General features: G+C 45.6%; 1 protein-coding gene across 5 annotated transcripts in view; it reads left to right on the top strand.

Moving 5' to 3' along the window:
- The first annotated feature begins 36 nt into the window (after positions 1 to 36).
- Positions 37 to 17,878, top strand: part of AMBRA1 (autophagy and beclin 1 regulator 1) — a 124,760-nt gene continuing 106,918 nt past the window's right edge. For 2 of the 5 annotated variants that reach the window (XM_090140931.1, XM_031593457.2), the window contains exons 1-7: positions 37 to 168; positions 8,935 to 9,194; positions 9,445 to 9,503; positions 10,244 to 10,427; positions 11,062 to 11,234; positions 11,992 to 12,058; positions 12,651 to 14,110. In XM_090140931.1, the coding sequence (XP_089997057.1) occupies positions 9,060 to 9,194; positions 9,445 to 9,503; positions 10,244 to 10,427; positions 11,062 to 11,234; positions 11,992 to 12,058; positions 12,651 to 14,110 (2,078 nt within the window). In that variant the 5' untranslated portion in view covers positions 37 to 168; positions 8,935 to 9,059. The other 3 variants (XM_090140934.1, XM_090140932.1, XM_090140933.1) reach the window with 3 other exon arrangements.

Here is a 17,878-nt window from a genome sequence, read left to right on the forward strand (position 1 = left end):
CTGCCGCCGCTCTAGTTTCGGCTGCTCGGGCCTGGCCGCCTTTCGGCGCCGCTCCTCGGCCCCGGCTCGGCGCTCGGCTGCCTGGCCTGGCCGGAGCTCGGAGCGGCGGCGGAGGCGAGCGAGCTTTGGGGGCCGCTCCCGCCCGCCCGGCCCGGCCCCCCGCCTCAGGTAGGCTCCGGGCCCGCGCCCCGGCCCGGCTTCGGCTGTAGCGCGGCGCCGCGCCGCCGCTCCCCGGGCGGGCTCGCGGGCGCGGCCGTCCCCGCGGCAGGGCCCCGGAAGGCTGCGGCACCGGCCCGCGCGGGGGCTGGGGACCTGGCGGGAGGAGCGGGGCCGCGGCCTTTGTGAGGCAGCTCCGGGCCCGCGGCCTACGGACGGGGCCCTTCCTCGTGCCGGCAGCGGCGGGCGGGTGCGGCCCGCGCGAAGGAAGCGCTCGGCTTCCGGGGCGCGGGGCCGGGAGGGGCGGCCCGGGGGGGAGCGCTGCGGCGCTTGCTGGGCCCCCGGCGGCCGGAGCCGGGATGGAGAGCCGTGCCGGCGGCGCGCGCTGTCCCCGAGCCCCGCGCCGGTGCCGGAGCCCTGCGGGGGCTGCGGGTTGGAGCGCCGAGCCGCGGGGGCTGCGTTTTCGGGTCTTTTCCTCAGCGTTTCGACGTGTGGTGCGGAGCGTTCGCCGTGTAAGTGATGTCCGGTGTGAAGGGCCCGCCGTGTGTCCCCGCCGCTGACCCTGACGCTGCTCTGCTCGTCGGGGAGCGCAGCCCGGTCCTTCGCCGGTTGTCGAAGCGCTCCTGCTTTTGCCCACAGCGTTCCGTGTTCTCTGAGGGCGTTTCTCCTTGTGCTGCCCCCGGGAAGCGTGCAACACGATTTCTGCTCTAAAAAAGGCTTATTCGTTCCCAAGGGTCGTTTGGGATGGTCGCTTATGTTTTTTCCCCGTGTATACTTCAACGTTAACCTGCTGTAGCAGATGGATTCACAGCAGGCTTTTATAGAGGTATGAGTGAGTCCTCGGTGAGTGCAGCTGTGCTCAGGCAGAGCGCTCCGTGCTGCTCCGCTTCTCCTCCACACCAAACATTTGCAGAGCTCTGTGTGGAGCCCACTGTGTTTTTCTGTGCTGCCCTTGTTTACTGCCCCACCCGGTTAGTTCAGTGGCCATTGCAAATGTCATCTGGCATCTTAGCCGCTGCCACTCCCATCCTCTTTCAGATTGCTGATGGGAATGCTGAAGTGGGACCTGGCCGTGACCTGTTCCTGATACGCATTCCCTGCCAGGCTGTTACAGTGCTGCTCAGCTTTGGTTTGGGTTAGTTTTCTGAAGGTGGGGCGAGGTGATGTCTGGGCACCTTGTGCTCGCCTATTGGGTTGTGGCAGCGTGGGCATTAAGGAGTGTGGCGCTCTGTTAGCATTTTGATGTTTATTCTTTTGGTGCTTGGAACACAGAATGTGCCTGGATCCAGATATGTGGACTTGCCTCTTCAGGCTTTCCTGCTGGGGAGTTAGGCAGATTGTTTACTTTGCTGACAGCTTCTCCTTAATTTTCTTTCTTTTGCCCTTTTGTGAGTCATAGCTGACCCTCTGGATTCTTGGTCGCTTGTTTTCTGCTTTTTCATGCAGCAGTTTTAACTTTTGTGCAACTGCAATGACCATTTGTAAAGAAGAGGAACAGTAATACAGTCTACTACTACCCCCCTGACACAGGGTAGGGATCTGAGTACTTGCTCCTTTCTTGCATCATATTTTTTTGTGAAACTGTTGGAAAATGACTTTAGTATCTTATATGCACTGGTTGGCAAACAAACTGAATTTGGAACACTTGAAAAAGTCACTGATGTTGTTAATATTCATTAATACTCTTGAGACAAATAGCATTAAGGTATTTTTTTTTCTTTTTTCCTCCATGTTGTTCTGGTATGGAAAGCTAATAAGGGGCATAGTGCATGTTAATAGTTACCTTGTGTGCTCTTGTGTTAATATCCTGCATTTGCCTAGCAAGAGAAGTGACAGAATCAAAGTATGAATGATCAGAGGGCAGAAGAGCTATTGTTTTCAAAAGTAGTAGGGCAGTGAAAGGGGATTAATACTAGAACTTTTTAAATTGAAGGTTATTCAGTTGCATAGCAATTGCTTAGTGAAAGACCTATAGATTGGGTTGCTTAAAACCAGAGGAAACCTGTGTGCCTGGTAAGTTTAATGCTGGCTGCTGGGATCGTTGACTCTACCTGTTGTCCAGGAACTTTGCTTTCTGAAAGCTGTGTGAGGACACACGGGGTGGTGAGATGCTCAGGCTGAATGTGGAGAGTCCTTATATCCTCTGCTTCTGGTACTGTTGGGGTGGGCTCTTGGGCTGTCCCTGGAGCAACCCCTGCCTGCTGCCCATTGCTGGCACGCAGTGCTAATTCACCACCTTGTGCAGCATGGAATTGCTCAGAGGAATCTCTGACCCCTGCTCCTGACACTGCCTTATTTTTTTCTCACCTTGTGTTAATCTCACCTTCAGAGACAGAGAAGGGGAAAGGTGTGCATAAAGAGTTCAGCTTCTTGTAGCTAATCTTTGCTTTTTGCCTTGTTACCATGTTTGATTATTTCCACGTGAACAGGAAAACCAGATGGAGCTGTGTTTTTTGAAAAAATGTTCTCACTTCCAGTTGTTTTTTTCTTCCTCGCTTCATTAAGGTGGACATACCTTGAGCTCAGTCTTGAATGAATGAAATACTTCCCTGTGAATTACACGTTTCCTTACTCTGTTATCTGCTTGTGAGTGCTTCTGGAAAGGGGTTGATCTGCGTTATTTTTTGCTCCGTTTCTCTCTGTCCCTCATTTCTTACAGTGTGCAAAGCTAAGCCAGTGGTTCCGTGGGCTGAGCACGGAGTTGGGAAACAAGCAGTCTGCTGGATCTCACTTCTCCTGTTTGACATCTCTTATAGCTTTGTAAAATTATGTATTCTCTTCCTAGCCTGTGGATTGAAGCTAGTATCTTCTCAAGAAGCTCTGAAGCTTATGTGGAAATAGTAATATAGTAGAAGTGAAAGTGCTCCATAATAAATACCACAGGGCAGTGGAGCCATCCGGCACCAGACACAGCTTATCACTTACCTTTTTTTTGCAACTTCCCTTCTCATCTTTACCATCAGTTTGCTGACCTTCAGAAGTTGATATCTGCAACTTTCTCTTCCGCTTCCTGATAGTTTTGCTGTAAATAGCTAGCAATTAAATGTACTTCTCTTCACTTAAAAGTTCTCTTAAGAGTATCATACTCATTTCATCCAGACTGGGAAGACAAATTAACATTCTGCTGGCAGTCAGCTCCCTGTTGCTGTCGTACAGCATCTCAAACTGACAATGTACTGATGTCTTTGTGATTTAATTAAATTTCCTGAGCTGCTTGTAGTTCCAATTTAAAGCACAATTATGATTTTTTTTTTTTAAATCAAGAAGTACTAATGCTAGTTATTTTTTTTCATGATCCTGTTGTGATTTATGTGGAAGTGCTCAGAGTTGCAGATATAGCTTAGAACAGTGTATCTCATGCATCTGCAGAAGATGTGCTTTGGAGTTGCTTTTCAAATCTCTCTGGCCTTAGTCAAAGGAAGGCTTCAGATCACAAACTTGGTTTCTATCCTTCTCCTTACTTTCCTTTCTTCTGACAGTTTAGGGCAAATAGGTTGAGGGCTGGCTTTATGCTCTTTAGTAGCCTGAGGTCAGGAACTTTCCAGTATTTCCAGAGTCTTTGCTTAAGTTGCTGTGTTTTATTTTATTGGCTTGTTTTTTAAGGATAATCACTGGCACAGAGGGTAGAAGCAGAAAGCACTCTAGTTTTGCTTCCTTTGCTGTTTTGATTAGCTCTGCTTGAGGAAGTTGTTTGTTGTACCTCTGTGGACTATTGAAGTTGTCTCTATGAAAAACCTTTTCTGTTTTGTTTTTTTAAGCCCACAAAGAGGCAAAATCTCTGAGAATACACCTACAGCTTAAGTAGAGGCGGTACAGGTGGAGTTAAGGGAAGACAAATAGTGGTGTGGAGAGGAAATTTAACTCTGTAGTTGATTAGGTATGTTCTCAGAAATCCATGTGTTCTGGCTGCTCAGTACTGAGCATGAGAGAAGCTTTGGAGGAGCAGGAGGCTCTAAGTTTAGATCAGTGGAGCTATTCTGGGTATGAGTCATGTCACCCATTTTTACTGATTTTCTTGTTATTGCATTGTTTGAATTCCATTGCTGTGGAGTTCGATTACTTACCAAACTAGGACTCTTTGGCCTCTCTTGTTTGTTTAGCTGGGCTGATGCAGCACAGAGAGAGCAAATCAGCTTTTTTTTGTTTTGATTTTACATAAGCTTTTTTTATTTTGATCAGTCTTTCAAGTGGAGACATGAGGAGGGTTAGAAGGAATGGCACCGCGCTTGGTATGAACTGAATCGGTGTTTTAATAATAAAACTGCTGGTGGAATTGAGGGGGTCTTCTAACTGGGATGTAGTCTCGGAGTTTCTTACATGTGTTTTGTGTGATTTAGGAAGATGTTGGCATCATTATCCCCATACTGCAGAGGGGGAAAACCTGAAGTATAAACAAGGCCGTGGTTTGTACCACTTTATCAACTGTTTTCATGGCTGATCTTATTATCATGTACAAGGGAGGGATTGCTAAGTTATCACTGACATTTATTAAATACAGTCAAAATACTCTTGAGAGCATTGTACTATTCCATACAGCCCAATGGAAGTTGAGCTTTTTTCTTAATCCTTATCTCTTGTTCCTGCCTATATTTGCACGTTCACGTGGATCTTTCTCTTACACTAATCACTGCCAATGCTGCTTGAGAACTGCTTAAGAAATAATGTGCTGATATTCAAAGTTTCCAGCCTGAAGCTTAATTTAGAGTAAATGAAATGGCACGCTTTATTGATAGTGACTGGATGCTTCACTTGAGAAGAGGCATCTTGAAAATAGAAGCTATGGGTTTACAAGGTAGGTAGGGGCATGACTGGAGTGTGGGGCTGTTCACTGTACAAATGGTCTGAGTCTGCTTGTGCTTTTGCAGGTTGGTCACGTGCTTTGTCATCCACAAAAGTTGTAGCTTTGTTTGCTTTTTCCCCAAAACATGTGTTCTTGTACTGCAACATACGATGCTGGCGCTGGCCCATAACTTACGGAGATCACGTCGCCTTGATAGCCAATGCATTCTGAAAGTCTTTACACCTGGCAAAAGGTCTTTGAGTCATCTTTTGGGTAGAACTCCCGTTACAAACAGCATTTTCTGATTGCCAGCTGTGCTCCCAGATTCTCCACAAAGTTGTTAATGCCAAAGCAGTGTGTATGTTGAAAATAGGATCGAGATCTCTGTAAAGTGCTGAGGCATCTAATTGGAGCACTGTACTGCTGCATAATGCATAAAATATCCTGACGTCCTTTCTGTAAGGCTATTTGCATGTGCTTTTAAAATTCCATTTCTGTCCTCACCTTTTTGTTGGCAGTTTCTTGGGGTCCTGTGCCACTCTGAAGTGTTACTGGTTTGCTGCTTTGCCGTGGTCTCCTAGCAGTTCAGCATCTGTAAAGTCGCAGTGGGGCTCATACTGATCCGAGTCTGGGAATTCTTGAGGCTTCTTCAAGGACAGCTGGCGCAGAGCAAGTCAGAAGGCTTGGGGCTGGGCTGTGGATTGCTCTTTCCAAAATTGTAAACAGCCCAGCATGCTGTCCTGAAATGCCCTGGAGGGAGAAAACTGTTAAGGAAACAAAGCTGCCAATTGTAGAAAAATTTGAGTTTCCATTTTCAGAATTTGTCTGGTGCCTTGGACCACAACCAGGCCATCACCTCATCTTCTAGATGATGCACACTACTTTGGGTCATCCTGATTTAAAACCAAAACAAGAAAACAGAAAAATACTGGTTGCGGAGCAGTTCCTTGTTCTGGTGGTCCACCATTCCTCAGCTGTGGTAGCTCAGGTGTCTGTAATAGCAGCAGCTGGTACTGCATTGCTCCACCTCTGGCCTGGGCAGCTTTGGTTCAGCGTGCTGTCAATTTCCTTTGTGCTGAGAGGGAGCAGTATTTTTAAGCTCTCTGAGCTCCATTGTTAGTCAAAACCCCCAAGAAATAATCCAGTAACTAAGTTAATCTTCCTACTAAAGGTAGCAGAAGTAATACCCCTATCTGCGCTGCATCTCTTTTTTATACTTAAAGGCTCTGAGTCTTTTTTTCCTTGCCCATCTTGCAGAGCCAGGTAGTGGAGAGCAGTTCCTGCATTCAGACTGGTTCAGGTAAGGGATTAAACTTCTGAAGCATGAGTAAAGCTTGGCCATAAAGGATTTGGTGACTCTGGTATGACAGCTCCGCTCCAGAAGCTGTGCTCAGCACTCTCTGAAGAGATCCCAAGTTCTCTATGTCTTGAGCAGGCTAACAGGGTAGTCCTTAAGCTTTAAGTCTCTGGGTTTATTTTGTTTTCTTTTCGAATGACTTCAAGAGGTTGAGTCAGTTCACAGTGGCTGAAAAATGAGGGACAGTCCCTGTAGGAAAAACATCAAGTGCAAACACGCTCACATATGAAACGTTTGTGGTATCCAAATTAGTTGAAGAAATTAGTACACATCTGCAAAGATATAGATAAGCTGTTTTAAGGTAGGTACTTGCTGATATTCTGTGAAGGTGACTTAGCCTTTAAGTAAGGTGAGTACAAGGTGTTCACAAAACGCAGTTGGAGCTGTTATCTGTTTGTTTTACAATATGTAAACTTGCTCACGGCATAAATAAACATCAAGGTGTTTGATAAACATCTTGATTTCCTTGTTGCTATTGTACTTCATGTAATATTAGTCTTTCTACTAGAACTGAAATGTTCTGAAGTTGTCAGAGCTTGTTCTTTTTTATGAGTAATTGGGCTCCTGGTTGTAAATTATTGGATCTCTTCAGTTACTGAGGTTGTTTGTTCTTCACACCTGTCGGAAGGCTGCTCTGAAACTTGAGGTTTGAGGTCTCTTCAGACTTCAGCTTATTCCAGCTGCAAGTCTGGTCTTCCATTTCTGTTTGGCTTATACATTTGTTCTTGGGTTGATGTGGTACTTACACCTTAAAAGAACCCATAAAGACTATTTGGCTGCTGTTTTCTCAGATTCCCTGGATGAAACTACGCTTACAGTTTGCTCCCGTAAAATAGGTTTGATTTTTGCCTTAAGCTGTCCTGCTTTGCCATGCTTCTTTCACTCTGATCCTGGTCACTTTTGAATGGGTGACTGGTGTTTGCAGAATACAGGTGTGGATTTATTAGCTTAGCAGAAAAAAAAGACTTTGGTGTAGCAATTCTGGTGTTACATGGCACTTTTGGCTGCATCTACTCTAGTTAGCCTTGTTTTGGATCTGCCCTTTTTTCATCTGTGCAGTTGCTTTTGTGAACTCTTGCAGCATGACAGCTTTAGTCTTTCTGTTGCTTTTCAGTAAGGCTTTTATTTTGTAGATAACTCCTATCTAAGGTTTGGCTGACTTTCACAGATTCTCAAAAGAAGGTTTACTTTATACTGAGGAGTTTAGCTTCTCTATTAAAATAGAAGATCCACATGTTGTTCATATTAAGCATCAGGGAATTTCCAGCTAACTTGAATTTCTCTGCTCTGAATTTATTTTCTAGGAAGGCTGATGCAGTTGTTCATCACTTTCAATGCACTTTGGTGAACTTTTACAAATAAAAACTGGTCTGCTTTATCAGAACTTATTTCCTGGCTTATCTCTTGAGCTCCTCCCTGTAAGCAGCAGCTGTCTTCAATCATTTGCTCAGGAGGCTTTTTGTTTTTAGGGAGAAAAGGAAGGCTTGCTTGCCTTCTGCAAGCATGCTTTGAATTCTGTCACATAAAAATCCAGCTCTTGTGTATGTGAATCTTTTTTCCTGTGTGTGGTGTATGGTGGGTTCAAGGTGTTTTTTTTGTTACCACTTTCTTCGCAGTAGCACATGGGTGGTTTTGTTCAATGTGACATGAAGCAGGGAGGACTCATCTTTAGATCTTTACATTGTAAAGAGATGACAGAGTAGTATATGCACTCTGCTGGGATCAAAAGGTAATAGTGCTGCAGCAGTGTTCCTTGTTCTGTCTGTTCTAAAAAATTTTAATTGGAGAGCTTTTGATAACAAACCCCTATGTGTGAGACCATTTGAAGTCTGTGTAAAATGGTTGCTATTAGGGTTGCTATGTTTGCTTCTGTCAAAGAACTTTTTTTTTTTCTAAAAAAACAAATACCCAGATATTATTAATGCTTTTCCTTGGTAGCTTGAAGTGTACTAAAAGCATTAATCTTTGCCATTTGGTATTATTTGGGTGAACTGTTTTTCTAAGAACAGAGTAGAAAGATGATTTGCAGACAGAATGAGTCATCTCAATGGAATTGGCCACTATACCACCACAGCCTTCGCTGAAAGACTTTGGTCTGATAAGTGGTTGTTTTCATACATTGTAAACTGTTGGGACGGAATTGGAAATAATTAGGACTTGAGGTGTGCCACTTGTCTGACCTTTGCAGTGCTGCAGGTTGCTGTTATTGAAATCTGTATGATTCCCCAGAGACTCCTCTCTTGTGTTGTCAATTTTTTAATGCTCTTCCTCTTGCTATCTCAGTCTTCCCAGATAAGAGATATCTCTTTAAGGTTCAAAGACTGTCAGTTTATAAATATTCTTTCTTTATTATGTACAGCAAGAGATGTTGGGAAGGGTGAGAGTTTTCAAGTCCAATATTTTAATTCTCTTTAGATGTGGTATATCTAGGACATCTGTATATGGGAGGGGCTGGATGCTTTCAAAAACCTTTTAAAGTAATCTTTTGTTGCAAAACTGTCAAATTTGGGTCTTGATAATGGAAGAAGGTAGCAAAAGCAGGGAGAGAGAGAGAGATTTTCCTCTTAAATCTAGTGTAATAGGATTTAAAGTTCTTTTTTCATCCAGCTAAAAACTGTCTTTCTTATTGTTCTCTTTCTAGGTTTCCATGAAGATAAAAGGTTGAAATGTGGATAGCCTGTTGGTAGCTTGGTGCTGGTTATCATCTGGAAGGTTCCTGCTGGTGTCTTCTCCCAGTAGTTGGTGTCACATTGGCTGCTGAGAGTCATGAAGGTTGTACCAGAGAAGAATGCGGTCCGCATCCTGTGGGGTAGGGAACGAGGTACCCAGGCACTGGGGGCACAGCGGCTCCTGCAGGAGTTGGTGGAGGATAAAACTCGATGGATGAAATGGGAGGGCAAGGTAAGATGGTGGAAGAGGTGTGCAGGTTGATGTTGGAATGGGGGATGGGAGGCAGGGATTTGAAATAAATTCTCACAATTGTATATTTGATGTGTTATGCTTGATATGCTCTCTGGCTGTGTTCAGTTCCTGCAGTGGTGTGATAATAGATATGTTCCTGCAGCGGGTTCCCCTTATTGTCTGTGTGGCTTACAGTTCAAGTATGATCATATGACACTTGCAACACTTCCTGCTTTGTTGGCTTTTTCAGAAAGTTGAGTTACCAGACAGTCCACGCTCCACCTTCTTGCTGGCGTTTAGTCCAGACAGGTAATTAACTCCTAGTTCATTCCCTGTTTCAGCAGTCTCCTTGCACTTACAGAAGTGAAGGAGGCTTGTGCCCGTTGAGTTGTTCAAGCCTGAACAGCCAAGAAAAACTTCTGGTTCCTGACATGCGTGGATGGAACTTGCACACCTTCTTAATCTCACAGCTTCAGGCATAGATGATATTTAATTTCTGAGATGTCCAAGAGATGTGTAGTGTTAAGGAAAAGGGATTTGTACGGCTGCCGCGAAATCTCATAAAAAACTCGAGGGAGTAAAGGGTGCTTCATCACAGCATACCAAGTGTTGAGGTGCATCCACTGGCATATTGAGGATGAGAGAACAGAGCAGAATGATGCCTATGTTGGAAACAGAAATGGAGGTGGGATCTCTCAGTGTCACTTGACTCTGGTTGAGCTGGTGTGGAAAACTGGGAATGTTTATTTGCCCCAAACTGTCACTCAAAAGAGTTCCTTCTGAGCTGTATGTTGACTCTGACTTTAAAAGTCAAGTTTGTGCTTCCAGATCTGATGAGCTAGCTCGTTTGCATGAACCCCAAAGTCTGGCCCCAAGAACCTCTATTGCCTTTGGTGATCCAGTAGCCTCTTATTCTTTGAGTGTGGGGCTCTGTGCGGGACTGCTGCTGGGTTAGATGTGGAAAGACCCTGTTGAGTTGAAGCTAACCGCAGTTTGGTCTTGCTGTACTCTCTTCATGTTGATGTTTATCCTGCCTTCTGCATTCTCAGGACCCTAATGGCTTCCACACATGTGAACCACAACATCTACATCACAGAGGTGAAAACGGGCAAGTGTGTTCATTCCTTGGTTGGACATCGCCGCACTCCCTGGTGTGTGACCTTTCATCCCACCATTCCAGGCCTCATTGCTTCAGGATGCCTAGATGGGGAGGTTAGAATTTGGGATCTACATGTAAGTCTTTCCTGAAACTCATACACCTTTAGTACTTGGTGGGTGGTTGACCTTCAAAGTCTGAAATTGTTTCCTAAATGTTGCCTGGTAAGAAACCTGTTTGGAAGTTTTACGTAGAACAGATTGTAGCCATCCTCCTTTGTCTAGAGAGGTGGTGACAGAGTCTTTGTTCAGTCAGGCCAAGTAGGTTGTTCTTCTTAGCCTTGCACATATATTTGGTATAAGTGGTAGTTCTGGAGAACTTTGTGCCATGTGCCTGTTAGCTTATGTGAAAGATTTGATATCTTTCATTCCACTGGGCATATTTAAACTTTTCATTAGAGAAGCTCCTGCCCTGCCTGCTCTACTTTGCTGAATGATCTTCCCAGAGACAAAACTTGTGTATTCACCTGGCTGTTCTGAACGGCAGCATTTGCATGGGCTGCTTGAGACATGCTTAGTTGTAAAAATACTTTTGTGGTCATTGTTGTAGACAGTGCTATGGTCATGACATGGACTCATATTAGAATGGCTGTTGTTGTTGGAAATATGTCAATTCCATGCTGTAGGCAGTTTTGGAGAGGATGTGTACATGGAAACCCAATGATCTCAAACTGCATGATAAACTGCTTGTGATTCTTGACTCCTCACCCAGGGTGGAAGTGAAAGCTGGTTCACAGATAGCAACAATGCCATTGCATCGCTTGCTTTTCATCCTACGGCTCAACTCTTGCTGATTGCAACTGCCAACGAGATACATTTCTGGGACTGGAGCCGTCGAGAGCCTTTTGCAGTGGTGAAGACAGCCAGCGAAATGGAGCGGGTCCGGTGAGTTCTTGTTTCCAGGGCCAGTGAATGCTTCTCTAGAGAAAATGGTCTGGGCTTGGGCGCTGAGGGTTATTCCTGTGGGATACTGCATCCTTCACACAGAGAGAACGGGGAAGAAGCATTGTCTGCAACTCTTTCATCTAGCTAGTAGAATGAGTTCTGTGGGCAGGAGGCAAAGCAATTGGAAATAGTCTATCAGTTTGGCTGTTCTTATTTATAGTTCTATAAATGTCTTTAGATCTACTCTGTTTTTGTTTGTAAACTTGGTTATTAAACTTCTCAGCATTAAGGATGAGAGAACCCAGAAGTTGCTGGAAGAGTGTGCTGAATTACTATGCAAGTGCAATTACAGAGAAAACTGTTGCTGGAAACTTGATGCCATACTTTGAGCAGTTTAAGACAGTGAAGAAACATTCAAGAGGAGTTGATCTTTCTCTTTGTACTTAATTCTAAATTGTAATACTTATGTAAATCTTCTCTAAAACTTCCTGGCTGTTCCAACTGATACAGAAGTGCTTGCTTTCAGCTTTTAACTCCTCTTTAGCATTGCTGTGGACTAAAAAATAACTGCAGAGGTATATGAATGTATTTTCCTAATGTGTAAGCTTTCTGACGTCCTTCAGAAACTAAGGTAGTACCATAATAACATTCGCATTGCATGTATTTCACATAGGATTTTCTTTTGTGCAGTGTCCAACTTCCTGTGTCAGTGTGGAATGTGAACTGATGATTGATACTGTCTTTGCTCTTGTTTTAGGCTAGTACGGTTTGATCCCTTGGGACACTACTTGCTCACAGCAATTGTTAACCCTTCCAACCAGCAGGTAAGGGTAATGTCAGTACCTGTACTGGCTGTTTCTTTAAAAAATGCTCCACGTGTATTAACCCTAGTTTGTTTCTAAGCAGCCTTGTGCTATTCCAAAAACCTGAAGACTTTCCAAGCTGAGTTCTGTCCCAACCTTATTGGTCGTAGGAGTGTTTTCACATAATGTGCAGGACTATTGAAGAACTCTTAAGTGTGCTTGTTTTGCCCCGCTGTCATTAGTGGTGGGACAGATTTCTTCATCTGCCTGTTCTTTCAGTTGTTTTGTGACATTCTCCTGGATTTGAAGCTATATAAGGTATGATTAGCAGTGCTCCTCACTGCTGCTGGCTCTCACATGCTGCTGATTCTGTTGGTATAAACTGTGTGTTGTTCTAGCTCACTCAGATGCAGGAAGAGCTCGTCTGGATCCCAGAAATGAGCTTGTTTGAAGTCTAGCGTTGACTTGCAGGAAGCCAGACTCTTTTTTCATCTCTGGGAAGAGGCTTTATCACATCCTTTCATCTGTCTGGGATAGTAGTTGGCTTTCTTGTGTTTTTCTGGAAGTGTAGGATTTTTGCTGTGAGGAAGCTGAGCTTTGTTTCCTTCTGCAGAGTGACGAGGAAGTGGAAATCTCCGTGGACAGCACAGAGATGCCGCATTACCGCCAGCGAGCTATCCTTCCCTCTCAGCCTGTGAGGCGCACACCTCTCCTCCACAACTTCCTGCATATGTTGTCCTCCCGCTCCTCTGGCATACAGGTGGGAGAGCAAAACAGTGTTCAAGACTCTGCTACCCCATCCCCTCCACCGCCTCCACCACCACCACCTCCGCCTCCAGCCAGTGAGAACACAAGGGCATCTGTTTATAACAGGCTCCGGGAGCGTGTCAGCTACCCCACAGCAGAGTGCTGTCAGCACTTGGGGATGTTGTGCCTTTGCAGCCGATGCTCTAGTGCAAGACTTCCGTCTTCTCTGTTCCCACACCAGGAAAACGCACCCTCCACGTCTTCTGGGGCCACTGGCACGTCCTTCTCCTCTGTGCAGACAGAGCCTTACCAGCCCCCAGAGCAGGCATCTGTAGCACAGGAGGAGCAGGGGATACTTAACAGGCCCTCTGCTTTCAGCACAGTTCAGAGCAGCGCTGCTGGCAACACCCTGCGCAACCTTAGCCTGGGCCCCACGCGGCGGTCCCTGAGCGGGCCCTTGGCAGGCCACCAGTCCCGCTACCAGCAGTCTGCAAGAGAGATGGCTTCAGGCTTGGGCGGGTCTGACTGGTCCAGGACAGTGCTGAACATGAGCTCCAGGTCAGAGCTGGAAGCCATGCCTCCCCCTAGGACCAGTGCCTCCTCTGTGAGCTTGCTGTCGGTGCTGCGGCAGCAGGAGGGAGGTTCCCAGGCATCAGTCTATACCTCTGCAACAGAAGGGAGAGGCTTCCTAGCCCCAGGGGCTGAGGCGGACAGTGGTAGTGGCACTGGCCCGAGCAATCCGGCCAGCATCCGTAATGAGCTCCAGTGTGATTTGAGGCGATTCTTCCTGGAATATGACCGACTTCAGGAGTTAGATCAGGGAATTGCTGGGGAGCCCAGCCAGTCGCAACAGGCTCAAGAAATGCTCAACAACAACATTGAGCCTGATCGGCCTGGTCCCTCCCATCAGCAGACTCCACACAGCAGTGAAAACAATTCCAATTTATCCCGGGGTCACCTGAACCGCTGTCGCGCTTGTCATAACCTGCTGACCTTTAACAATGACACGCTGCGCTGGGAAAGAAGCACGCCTAGCTACACAGCAGGGCAGGTCCAAAGCACATTTGAGGGTGTGCCTCCAAATACCAGCCAGGTGCAGCCTGCAGAGAGAACCGAGGGCAGAGCTCCTGCCTCTAGCAGGCTGCAGCTGGGCAGCTCTTCCACCCCGCAGGAGGAGAGGACCGTGGGAGTGGTCTTTAACCAGGAGACGGGGCACTGGGAGAGAGTTTACAGCCAGTCGGCTTCAAGCAGACCTGGGAATGTATCACAGGAGGCCTTAAACCAGGAAATGCCTGAGGAAAGCTCAGAGGAGGATTCACTCAGGAGGTAAGATATATGCCCAGCCTTCCTCCTCCACTTTTTCTCAAACCTTTCCCATCTGGTCTGAGTTTTTCAGTACTTTCAGAGTTTAAAACCTTTTCTTATGTGTTTATGTGCTGTTTGTGTAGATGAAAACACTGAGACATTGCATTGATGTCTTTTATAGCTGCTGTTGTCATTCTGTTTATAGGGTTCTGAAGGTTGTAAGTGCAGGGAACTTGCCTCTTAACGGGGAAGGAGGATGATAGCACATACAGGCAAGAGGACATGCTTTTGTGGAAGAGCTCTGGGATGAACTGTGCTCTTGATGTTTCCCAAATGTTGCAGAGGGGAACACAGAATATACGGCTGTCTTTAGTATGTCATACCATGTGCATGCTGTGCATGGAGAATTTACCCAGGTTATGCATGGGAGATCAAGCAGGAGTTGAGAACTGCTCTTCTGAGTCATAGAACCATAGAGTTGTTTGAGTTGGAAGAGACTCTTAAAGGCCACCTAGTCCAACTTCCCTGTAAAGAACAGGGATGCTCACAGACAGTCCAGCCTGACCTTGAATGTCTCCAAGGATGGGAAATCCACCATCTCTGGGCAACCTGCTTCAGTGCCTCACTACCCTAATTGTAAAGAACTTCTTCCTTATAGCCAACCTAAATCTCCCATTCTTTTGTTTGAAACCATTTCCCCTTGACTTGTCACACCAGACCCTATGAAAGAGTCTGTCCCCTTCTTTCTTTTAGCCCACCCTTTAAGTACTGAAGGGCTGCTATCAGGTCTCCCTGAGCCTTCTCCAGGCTGAATGGCTCTCTCAGCTTGTCCTATGTAGGGGAAGGTGTTCCATCCCTTGGATCATTTCTGTAGCCCTGCTCTGGATGTGCTCCAACAAGTCTACATCTCTCCTGTTCTGAGACTCCACACCTGGATGCAGTTCTCCACGTGAGGTCTCACCAGTGCAGGGCAGAGGGGCAGGCTCACCTCCATCAGCTTGCTGGCCACGCTGCTTTTGATTCAGGCCAGGGAATGGTTGGGTTTGGGGACTGTGATGGCGCATTGCTGACACATGTCCAAACTTGCCATCCACCAGTACTCCAGTTCCTTTTCAGCGGGGCTGAGTGTTCTGTCTTTTTGAGAGTTGCTGAGTTGGAAGGACTAACGATTGTGTACTTGGGTGTTGCCATGTAGAGTGAGAAAAGGTAAAGCTCCATGTCAGATGGCTGGGCATATACCTTAGTTGTGAGTGTTTGATCAAACCCATGTGCTTTGCTTGCCTTTGATACGGAAGTAAGTTTTGAAAGTGACTTCTGTTCACCTGAATCTGGTGAAAGCTATTTGGGAGCCTGCTGATCATTGGAAACTGTAGGGCCTGCTGTATTCATTTTTAGCAAGGTGATTCTGTTTTGGAAGGATTTTTAAGACTTCAGATGTGTTAGTGGAAATGGAGCAAGCCAAATCAGGCTTCTTCTCCACTGGTTGTAGCAATGATTTAGCTAGGCATTCTTTGCATAGGGTTTCCCCACTGCTTTCAGTTTGTCATCCTCTTGGTCAAGTGATTTATGCATTTGGCAGAGAAAAGGTCCAGTGCTGGCGTTTCTCAGAAATGGATGCTGTGTGCTTTAGGAAAATAAAGTTTCCAGGTTTGGTGCAAATGGTACTGACTGATGAAGCTTTGTACACAGGAGTGCTTGAGGAAAGGGAATTCTTTTCTTCTTCCTGCAGATAAGCTGATTATACTCGGGCTGGAACAGTGGCTGCCTTTCTTGTTGCTGTGTTTGCATAGCAAGTAAGTTGTGGTGGTCATGAAATTATTCATCTGCTTCTAAATCCTTGCCCCAGTTTTTTTTTTTTATTGCCTGCCATGAGAGTCTCAAGCTGATTACATGGTAACTACTACTTTCTTGGGCTGAGACTTACCTGACGCTAGTTTAGTCAGGTGTCCTCTAGAACCACATAAAAGAGGAGAGTGGTGGGAAGGAACTGGCAAATTTACCTTTGAAATGGCACTTGAGTAAGTTTTACATCATCTTTCTTTTGAAATAGCTGTATGTGCTCTTATCTTCGCTCCACTATGTTGCTTGTTCTCTGGACTAAGTAACTGCACTGTCAGAAATAAAGAGAGCACATGCAGTGATCAGGCTATTGGTACTTATTTGGACAGCGAGGTGTAATGGAATCTATAGGTACAATCCTCCAGCTAGTTCTGTAAGAGTTACCATTTCTTTAAAAATGTCCTGGGGCACACAGCTCAGTCTACCCCACCATGTAGGAGCTGAACTGATTGTGACTTTAGAGCTAAAATCCTGCAACTGGATCTCTGGGTTACATTGCAGGTGCTGGTTGCTGCTGTCTGCTCTGTGATTGTAGCATCTGTACAGGGCCAGTTGCCTACCTGATTGCTTCTGAGAACAGATGCTTTTTGCGAGGTTGGGTGAATTTGAGGCATGTAGCTCCATGAGTAGGCTTAATTCCTAAGGAATTCCTATAATATGAAGCCTTTTGTCAGAGATTGCTGACAGATTTTTCGGGACTCTTATTTTTTCAGTCTCCTGCTTCTATCATACTTCCCTTAAGAACAGGCATGGCAGGGGTTTCTTCACTTCTAACTGAAGTGTAGGTGACTGTAATATAGTGAGGTAAGGAGCCTGGAAGCAGTGAGCAGTCTGGTGGTAGTGAAATTGCTCAGGGCAATTTCCTTGAAGCAAAGCTTTATTTGCTTTCTTGTTAAACATAGTGGTTGGACCTGTGGGGAGCTTTATGAAATCTTTGCCCTTAAAAGGAACCTTGTGTGTGGAATACCTGTGTCCTGCAGCTGTAATTTTTTACCCTCCTGAAACCAGCTGTTACATTTTTCCTCATAGAGCAATAACAAGTCAGCAGGCATCTTCTTACCCGCATTTGAACACCCTTAGGTCCAGCTGCAGAGACTCTCAGACATGGATTGTGCTCTCACGATGGGCAGTTCTGGAACCACTTCTGTATAGCAGTATCCAAAAGGTGTATTAATTTTTGCAGCTCCAGAAGTCTGCAAAAATGGTGACTAAGGTTCATGAAATATAAGCTATGTAATGCTGAAAGTGATAGGGAAATAGAGGAGGGGAGGTGAGTCTTAAAGCCTGAGAGAGCAAGTGGTGACTGAATGACATACTTATAATCAAGGCAGTTTTGTACCTGTGGACCTGAGGTTAGGTTTTAGCATTAGAGACCTTCATCTGTTTGCTCCTAACCTGAACCTTATGTTCTTTGTTTCTCCATTAGATGTCCTCATTGGACAGCTGAGCACTTCATTCATAGACGAGCTGAAAATTCCTAGATGAAAATTGCATCTGGAAATTGTGTGTACATTCCCATTCCCTATGCAAGGGCAGGATCCATTTCCTGACGTGGTTTCCTTGACTTAAAAGTAGCTTGCTTAGAAGACATTGCCATAGAGGGTCAATCAAGTTAATTTGTAGTTTAATAAAAGATATTCCTCTTTGAATTGTGTTGCTGCAGCTATGCCAGCTGGTTATGGAAACAATTCTGCTCTTTCTGATGATGCTGAGTTAATGATCTTGGGCTAATTGCGAAAGCACTAATAAGTATGTAATGAAGCTATTCCTGACTAACAGCTTTGGCACCTCTAATAGGAAAAAATGTGTCACTGAGAGCCTCAGCAGTGTGGCAGCCTTGTCATTTTCAACTTGGCCTGAAAGCCGTACAGGCATTGAGGAGCTTGAAGCTGTGTCAGTGATGTTTGAATTTGGGGAAGGTCATGGTCTAGTTAAGCAGAAGCTGGTGGG

This window comes from Phasianus colchicus, chromosome 5 (assembly GCF_987193195.1).
Source record: "Phasianus colchicus chromosome 5, bPhaCol1.hap1.1, whole genome shotgun sequence".
Classification (NCBI taxonomy): Eukaryota; Metazoa; Chordata; class Aves; order Galliformes; family Phasianidae; genus Phasianus; species Phasianus colchicus.